The 9,125-nt window shown below is 56.0% G+C and overlaps 1 protein-coding gene across 1 annotated transcript; it reads right to left on the bottom strand.

Moving 5' to 3' along the window:
* Positions 1-2,825: 2,825 nt before the first annotated feature.
* On the bottom strand, positions 2,826-8,853 carry LOC147652146 (maestro heat-like repeat-containing protein family member 6). The gene is made up of 16 exons (XM_086898085.1): positions 8,133-8,853; positions 7,751-7,815; positions 7,481-7,633; positions 7,203-7,313; positions 6,978-7,126; positions 6,573-6,720; positions 6,179-6,366; positions 5,959-6,096; positions 5,555-5,669; positions 5,245-5,382; positions 4,836-5,012; positions 4,548-4,703; positions 4,295-4,396; positions 3,866-3,968; positions 3,525-3,585; positions 2,826-3,213 (listed from the first exon to the last, which is right to left on the bottom strand). The coding sequence occupies exons 1-15, from the start codon at positions 8,248-8,250 to the stop codon at positions 3,527-3,529; spliced, it is 1,920 nt and encodes a 639-aa protein (XP_086754211.1). The 5' UTR covers positions 8,251-8,853; the 3' UTR covers positions 2,826-3,213; positions 3,525-3,526.
* Positions 8,854-9,125: the final 272 nt, after the last annotated feature.

Here is a 9,125-nt window from a genome sequence, read left to right as displayed (position 1 = left end):
CTAACATTCTAAGAGGTGGTCTTAGTAAGTTTGCTGTTTCCCGTTCCAAAACCTCTGTTTGGTATACTTTATCAGGGTGAGGGCATCTTTGATTAATTGAGCATGTTCTACAACACCGTTTACGCTTTCCCCCTTTAGCTTTGTTACCTTTCTCCAGGGCCAATACCAAGGGATCAGACGGTGGGGTCTAATCCCACAATCTCTCTGCCACTCGGGGTGGCCACAGAGGGTAAAAACCATATCAGCAGAAGTCACTTCCAGCCACCTGTGTTCATGCTGGAGGAAAAGCATTAACTGCAATAAGGTTTCATAGTCCATTTACCATTTACTGGCCACCTCACACGCCATCCAGCCTATATAGTGGCCACCATTGTGTACAGAACTTAACAAGCTCCCTCTTGCTTTCTGCATCAACATATCCCACTAGTTCTTTCCAATGTGTTAAAAGCCATCCCAAAGGACTACTCCTAGGAATTCCTTTACTCCCATTTGCTCCCATCCTGGAAGTTCTTTGTCTCACAATGTTTCTTTATCCCAGCTTCGGAGTTTCATTTTTTAATATTCAGGTACCCAATTAGCTTGGGCACACTCAGCCCTAAGAATGTCAGTTGGTTCCTTTAGGGTCTCTGAAACTCCGTTCTCTAATAACTCAAATATCTCACTGCTGCCATGGGTTACTTTACCAGTTCCTAGTAAGATTTTTATCGCTATCTGGGTGGCTTTATTTTCTTTATTCTCTTTTGTGCTACAAAGAAAACAGACTCCCCACTTGGGGATCCTCCACCTAAATACCCGTCGGAGCCAAGGCTTTTGACAGACTACACAACAAAACACAATCCAAGGGTTACAATCACAACCTTTCTTTAAAAAGAGAAATTCTTTCTCCATGGCTCTCCAATGACCCTGATTCCTAGGCATGTAAGCTTAATTAAGAAACGGTAACAGTCAGCAGTTTAACTCCTGTCACTAGATGGTGGCATCTCCTCAAAAATGCTTATCACAACCCAACCACGGGGAGACGGGGAGATTTTATTAAAGGGGTTTCATACAATCAAACACACACCCCAATCACCCTGTCCTTTTCTAGCTGCTTGCAGTCGCCCAGAGCGAATCCACAGATTGGGATTCCCCACTCGCCCTGTGCTGACAGCACGTCTCAAACACGCACTTCCTCTGGCCTTTCAGGGCACGCACACACACGCAATTTATGTCTCATGCTACGCACATTACTGGCTCTGCCACTCAAGCCTCTCCTGGTTCCAAGCCTCTCCCATTTCAGAATGTTACAAGTGAAATTCAGCCTCATTTTATCAATAGGGATTTTATTGAAAAATCTGTAAAATCGAATTATGGAAGCAACCACAATCACTGTCAGCGTCGAACCCGGGATCGGCAATGGGTGAACTCTGAATCAGCCTGTGCCACACTGATTCCCACAAGTTCACAACTTGTCTTTGGGAGAGCGGTGTTTTATACAGGTTTTTTCAGCTTGAGGCTATGCAGTTTCAGTTTCTTTCTTTTTCTTGTGTTGTTACATATTCCTATTTCTGCTGCTGAACTGCTGATGAGTTTTCTGAGAAGGAGATGATGTTTGAGTGGTTTTTCAGGAAGAAGGCTTTGAGATGTAGAATCGTGCTGAAGTTTTTTTTTTTAGTCTGTGTAGTTTTTTTTGGGAAACCTACACAGAGATGTATGGTCCTGGAGAATCACATCAGGTCGGTATCAGGCGTTAATCACCAGGTCCTTAGAGCACTTATCTTGCTTGGGTTGGCCCAGCTCTTCTCAGTGTTATCTTAATTGCTGGGTTGTTCTCTTGCAAATTCCTTGATTTCCAGCAGCTGCTTTTGTAATCTTAAGCTGCTTGTGGTTTTTGTTTTACATAAAACATGCTTTTATACTTGATTTTCTATGTGTACAATAAAACACAAATTATCCCAACATATATTACACAACCATACGCTCCACTGCCCAAACCCTGTCCCTCTTCTCTTACCCACACTCAAACATGTGTCCATTTTTCACTCACACGTGCTCCAAACACCATGGGTTTTTGTGCTCTGGGCATCCCATCCTCATTGCCAAGAACATCATGGGTGCTGGAAGATGCCCGTGCACAAAATTGCAAAGCAACTCTTATTTTATTAGTTGCTGTTGCAAATAATACCTACCAACCCCTGGATTGCTGAAAAGCCACTGGGCAGCGGCAGGAGATGGAGCATGGTGTTCCAATGGGAGGGGCAGGCAGGCCATGCACCTTCAGGACATGCCCTGCATCAAAAGGCGTGCATTTTGTCCTTCTTGCCTCTCCTCTGCAGAACCAAGCCTCCTATCTTCTCCCCTGGAGTGGAATTTTCCCAGTCACCATGTCATCTCACCCTTGGCCAGTACATGAGGTAAGGTCACCATGCCAATAACAGCCTCATTATTACTGTTCCTCTTTCACAGGTTAACTTCCTATCAATTGATCAATCCATTGTTCCTCTTAAGGGTCAAATTCCCAGCAGTTAACCCATAAGGTTTCCTTCAAAGTCTGTTCTTCGCCATCCTGTTGACGTGCACAACAGAGGACAGAACACGGCAGGGCCTTAGACACAACTTTGGTCCCTGACACACCCAGGCTCCTTGTCCCACTACTGGCCTTCAGTAACACCTTGAACTCCACAATGCTGTGGAGCCGGGCCTTCAGCACAGGGACCTTTCCAGCCTGATCTGCGCTCCTTCCTCTGCGTCTCTGCACAAAACACGGTGCAGGAGAGAACGGCAGGAGGGGCCTGTGTGTCACAGTGCTCTGGATTTGTGTCCCTTCAACTCCAGACAGATGCAGGTTAAGTGAAAAAGGCAAACTGTTTATTAATGCAAGGTGAAGCAAAGGGATGAGCTGGAAAGGGAAAGAAGGGGATGGGCATGGACTGAGGGCTGGAGGTAAGGAGCTGTCAAAAGGGAGGAAGAATAGAGGGAAAAAAGGGGATGGGCACAGTCTGAGGGCTGGAGGGAGCTATCTACAGGCTGGGAGAGGGCTGAAGCCCCGTGAAAATCCCACAGGCTCAGCTGTGCCAGTTGTCAGCTGTGCCTGGATCTCCAGTGGCACTGGGAGGTGGTGTCCTCTTCAGTGTCTCCTGCTGCTGTTCTTGGGACACTTGTTCACTGGCAAACCGAGCTTGGATATTCAGGTTGCTGTGGGATGGAGTGGTGTCTTTGTCGGGGCTTCAGTGGCTGGAAGAGAGAGGACAAGAGGCACGGTCAGGGCATGCATCTGCAGGGATCCTAGGAGACATTCCTGCCAAGGACATTCCACCTGGCTCTTGCAATGGCCACAAGAGAGAACCAGACAACAGGATCAGCCAGAAGGTGCTGGCCACAACTCCCACCCCTGTCCCTGAAATCTCTCTGCTCTCTGCCCACACCGCCCTCACCCAGACAGGGAACGAAGCACTCTGCAGCTGGGCCAGGGATTGCAGCTCCCATCCCAGGCATTGCAACTGCTCCCTGCCAGCCCCCAGTGCCAGCCCGCTGCTCTCACTCACCCTCACTGAGGGTCTGCAGCTCTTCCTTGTGCGCCCTTGTGCATGAACATCCTGGCCATCCCTGGGAACACAGAGCCTGTCAGGGCCCTGGCAGCACAGCTCCCTGCCAGCGGCGCTGCCACCCCTGGGGCCACACGGCCTCCCGCCCCGGCAGGGCTCAGCCCCAGCCCTTGCCGCATCCTGACTCAGCCCAAGGGCACGGCTGCCAGAGGCCGGCAGCAGCCCCGAGGGCAGCCGGGGCTCCATGGCGCCGGGCCCGGGTGCCGCTGCCGGGACAGCAGCAGCCGGGGCCGGGGCCGAGCTGCGGCGGAGTGGGGAGCCAGCCCGGGCCCGTGGCTCACCGATGAAGCTGACGGCCGCCTCTCGCAGGGACTCCTGTGGGCTGTCAAGATACGGCAGTGCCCGGCTCAGGTGCTCGGCCGCTCGGCTCTCGTCCTGTGCCAGCTGCAGAGAACGGCAGGAGGGAAGGGTCGGTGCGGGCTCTGCCCCTCGGCCGGGCGCTGCCTGCAGCCAGCCCCGGCCTCCCGTGCCCGCCCAGCCCTGAGGCACCGGGCAGCAGCCCCACTGGGCTGGGGCTCCATCGGCACCCGGCTCAGGGCCACAGGAGCCTGAAGAGGAACCCGTGTGTCCCAGGGAAGGGAGCAGCGTGTGGGGCACAGGCTGGCTCCCATGGGTGCAGCACTGGGCCACAGCTGCCAGCCCCACACACTGAGCCCCGGGGACAGGGAGCTTCTCCAGGCTGAGGCTGGGGTTTCCAGGCCGTCCTTTACCACACATTCGGTGATCTTCGACAGATCCTCTGTTGGCAGCACACACAGGAGCTCTGTGTTATTTAAGAAGGTGGCAGCACAGTGCAGCGTTTCCCGGGAGGCCTGGAGAGATGCAGAGATGCCATTGCTGCCCAGGGCACAGGAGTTGCATCCCTGTGCCAAGGCCAGGAGGAGGCCGCAGCCTGGGAGGCAGCAGGGCAGGAGGCAGCCCAGCCGCCTCCCAGTGGTCCACCAGCATCACACAAAAGCTCACATCGGCCACGCGCTGGTTGTCGTCGTGGCAGTGCAAAATGAGCGGGAGCAGGCTCTGCTTCACAATTCCCTCCATTGCATTTTTTCCCTCTTCCAGTACCAGGTTCATCGTATTGCGGAAGAGGTGAATGGAGAGCACCTGCACGTGGCTTTTGTCCTGGAGGAAGGAAGGAGGAAAAGATCTCAGCGCCAACTTCTCCAGCCCACCTGGGCAAAGGCCTGAAAATCCACAGGCCCAAAGTTTGTGTGGGCAGTAGCCAGTGCCCGTGGCCGGGGCACAGAGCCTTACATGGTCAAAGAGGAGCACAAGTGGCTCAGCAAGCTTGGGGGCAGCAGTCCTTGATACATGAAGACTTTTTCTCTTCAGCACATTCGTGAGCACAGACAGAGACATGCCGACCACTTCTCCGTCTGCGTCACTCAGCAGCTGCAGGAAGCTTTGACACAGGCGGCGTATAGGTGTGGCCTGTGTGGAACACAAGGCTGTGCTAGGAAGCCCTGAACGGCTGCAGCACCAAGACTGCCCTGGCACTGCAACCCCACCCGGCTGCTGCCGGGCCCAGAGGCCAAAGGCCTGTCCCAAAGCACTGAGGCCGGTGAGGCAGGAGAGCTGGGAGCAGCTGCCTCAGCTCCTGAAGCCCAGCCAGCCCAAGGGGCTGCTTTGCCCAGCACAGCTTCAGCTGCTGCCCTGTTCTCACCATCGAGGGTTCCTGGCTGAGCACCACGAGGCCTCTGAGCGCCAGGCGACGCCTCTGCCTGCACTCGCTCTGCAGGTGCTTTGATGTGATCTCAAGGACACAGTACCCACAGTCACTCAAGTTCAGGCAATCCAGGACCTGAAAGGCACAGGGCAGTGACAGCGGAGCCGGCTGGCAGGAGCCTGGAACTGCACAGGGCTGGGCCCAGGCAGCAGCACAGGGCGCGGGCACCATCCCAGGCAGCTGTGGCTATGCAAGGGGACAGGGCTGGCAGGCAGCTCAGCGAGGTAGTGCTGGCCATGGGGCTCACCTCCACAAGGAATGCCAGGGAGCACAGATCCCAAGGTGCCTCCTCCCTGATGAGCCTCCGGACAAATTGGTGTGCCACATGGTAACACAAGGGCGTCAAGTCACGGCGCATCACCCTGGAAGGGGGGAAATGGCACCAAGACACAGAGGTGGGGGGTGGGGGGAGGCCAAACCTCTCCCAGGGATGACTCATGGAGATCTGGCCTTTCCCCAGCATCCCTGGGGGGGGACCATGGGTGTTTTGGGACCATGGGGCTCCTTCTGGGCACCCTCCTCTCAGACTTCTCTAGTCTGCTCAGCCATCCGTCAATGGCAAAGCCCTCTGGCCAGGACCACAGGGACTGTGGTAGGGCACCCTGGGCACAGGGCACACATTTCAGAGGCAGTGGCGAGAAGGGGTCTCACCTGGCCAACAGACCCACGGCATAGTGCTGGGTGTCAGCATGGAGCAGCGTTTCCCAGCCACACTTGCGCTCCATGGCCATCAACTCGTTGTCATAGTGCAGAAAGCAGAGCAGAGCCTTCATGGCCTGCACTGCAAAGCTGTGTGCAGAGCAAAGGCCAGGTCACATTGGGTGCACTGGTGTCAGCCACAAGGGCATGGGAAGGACAGGAGGACTGGCACCTGTTGGGTTCTCCGGGAAGGCGGTGTTGCTCCTGGCATTCTCTCCAGAAGTTATCAACTTCTGCTGGCATCAGCTGTGTGGTGGTGAAAACGTGCAACAGCAGAGCCGCAAAGAGAGAGTCGGAATAATGCATCATGGCCTCATGGCTCTGAGGCACTTGCATAATCACCCAGAGCACCAGAGTTGCCTGCAAAAGAATCACACCAAGACAGCGCTCAGTGCTAAGGCGTCCATGGGGCAGAGCCCGAGGGGAGATGCACGGGGAGCAGCGAGCCCGGTGCCCCCTGAGCTTGCCCCTAGCCCAGGTTTCAGCCCAGCCTGAGGCAAGGAGAGGATGAAGAGCTGCTGGAGAAGCAACCTGGGTGACAGGCAAGGCCAGTTCCAGAAACTCACAGCCAGAGCAAAAACGTCCTTGTTGTCCTCATCAGAGGTGCAGATGCTGCAAAGGGGCCAGTTCTCCATCACATGGAGCAGAGTTGGCAGCACCTTCTCCATTGCTGGTCCTGATGAGGCTATGGCTTGCCACATCATGGCAGCAGCTCTGTGGGATCAGAGCTCTGTGTCAGGGGTGTCTCAGTCACAGAGCCATGCCCTGTGTAGCTGTGGGGTCCCAGGTGACAGAGCCCCAGTGCCCTGAGGGGCAGGGAGGGAGCACTGGCAGCAGCCTCAGGAAACAGAGGGGCCCGAGGCTCCTGGGCCTCTCTGCCTGTTGGGCAGAGCCCATTGGACAGGCTGTGCAGGGCGATGGGCCCTAAAGGCCGCTGAGCCCTGAGCTCTCAAGGCACGTGGGCCCCATACCTGTCACACGATGGGGCACAGCGCAGGAGGGTCAGTACCACATCGTCCGGGTGTTCTTCAGCCAGCTTCACCATGTTAGTTGGCAGCCTGGCATCCACCGTAACGGAGCACATTAGATGCTGGTGGATGCTCCGTACAATAGCTGGCACCTAGAGTAGGAATGGGGAAGACTTGGAGCGCTGTCCAAGGCAGCAACTTCCCCAGCTTCTCCCAAGAAGTGCTTACCATCCCATCACACTCTGCTGGCCTCAAAGGCTGAGGGGGCCCTGTGGATGTGGCTTGAAGGGGCACAGGATCCTGGGAGACCTCCAGTTCCGGCCCCTGGCTGGCTACCTGCTGGTCAGAAGGAACAGTCCCCTTTCAAAAAAATCCATATTAGGTGCATGACTCATGGTGGGAGGGGGCACAGTGTCAGTATTTGTGATGCCCTGAGTCTCTCTGGGGTTTGGAATGGCCATGTCCTCAATCAGTACCACATCAGAGTTTGCCCTGTCATCACTCACCACAGCGTCCGAGTCTTGTGAGGGCGCAGCTGAATCTGGGCTGACATCAGGCTCTGCCTGGAGCTCGGTCAGCCCGGAGTCAGGCTCAGCTGTGCCCTCAGTTCCTATGGGGCTGATCTTTCTATGCCGACTTGGCAGGAACTGGCGGAACCTCTGTGCAGAATGAAGAAAGGACAGGGAAGAGAGGCATGTTCCATGGAGTGCTGCAAGTGCAGAGCTGGCCTGAGCAGTGACAGCAGGCCCAGCCCAGGTGGGGATGGCTGCAGGTACCTTCAGCGTTTTGCGGAAGCGGCCCTGGGCAGGCTCCTGCTCTTGTCTCTTGTCCATGGCTGCATCTGGAAAAGAGCAGCCCGAGCTGAGGGACTGCGGGAGAGGCCGGAGAACACAGCCCAGCCTTGCACTCCCCAGGCAGGGACAGCCCTGGGGTGGCTCAGGGGATGGAGCACGGTCACTGTCGGGGGTCAGCCCCGGCCCTTCTTCTGTCCTGTCCTTGGGCATGTCCACATGGGATGGGATGGGATGGGATGGGATGGGATGGGATGGGATGGGATGGGATGGGATGGGATGGGATGGGATGGGATGGGATGGGGTGGGGTGGTGCAGGGCCCAGCTGGCTGCAGCTTCAGCCCTGCGGCCCAGCTCTGCCACTCACCATCCTGCCCTTGCTGGAACTGCTCCGACTCTTCAGGGTGTTCTGCTGGGGCAGCTCCACGGTCTGTGCTTCTATTCCGTCGGAACACCCTGAATAGCCTGAAGAATCTGCCCGCCATGACAAAATCGGGCCTTGGGAGCACCTTCTAAAGAGATGTTATCAGGAAGCTCCGGCTCACCAATTCCCACAGTCTGCTCACAATGTGAGCTGTAGGAATTACGCCTTGGAAAAGCTCCGGGTCAGGCACTAACGAGTGGGCTGTGTGGGGGCTCCTCACAGCACCGCTCTGGCGTGTCCTGTCCCGTCACATGCACCAGGCATACTGGTGTGGTCTTGTCACCGCCAGCTCTTGTCCATTGCACCGTTCCATTCCACGGTTACCAGGCTGCGCCGTGTCACTAACGGCCCTTGCACGCCCTGCCACCTTCCTGGTTCTGCCCCATCCCCCCAGCGTGGCCTATGTTGGAAGGAATCCCTTGCCCAAAGTGTCTAAGACAGGATCTTTAGGAACACCTCAAACCATCAGCAAACACTGCCCTGCTCTGCAGGCTCAGGGCAGCAGAAGGAGCCCCCAGGGCTGCCGACGCAGGCGCAGCAGGAAGGGCACGGGGCCTTGCACAGAATCTGTACAGGGGCCTGGCAGCACTGAAATCAGCAGGTGTGGCAGAGTCCCCACCGAGGCAGACCTGCCACCCCAGCCAAGCCCTGGCAGTGCTGGTGCCCTTCTCCTGCCCCAGAGACCTGTGCCCCTGGGGGGTTTCTGTGCCAGAGGGCCAAAGCCAAAGCCCACATGCATTGCGGGCTGGGCTCCTTCCTGTAGGGGTCTTGGCAGGAGCTCCTGGAGCTATTGCTGGCCACTCTTGCTATCTGTCAGATGATGTTGCTCCTTCCTGGAATGATGTTTTTCATGGAAGAGGTTTGCAGTAGCACAAATGTTCAAGGCCCCAGTTGCTGTGTGTCTGTCTGTGTTACAAGTCAAACATTTCCTCCAGA

The sequence above is a fragment of the Cyanistes caeruleus genome, chromosome 7, assembly GCF_971803275.1.
Source record: "Cyanistes caeruleus chromosome 7, bCyaCae1.hap1.1, whole genome shotgun sequence".
NCBI classification, from domain to species: Eukaryota; Metazoa; Chordata; class Aves; order Passeriformes; family Paridae; genus Cyanistes; species Cyanistes caeruleus.
Note: the sequence above shows the minus strand (reverse complement) of the source record. Positions and strands in the feature narration are given on the sequence as shown.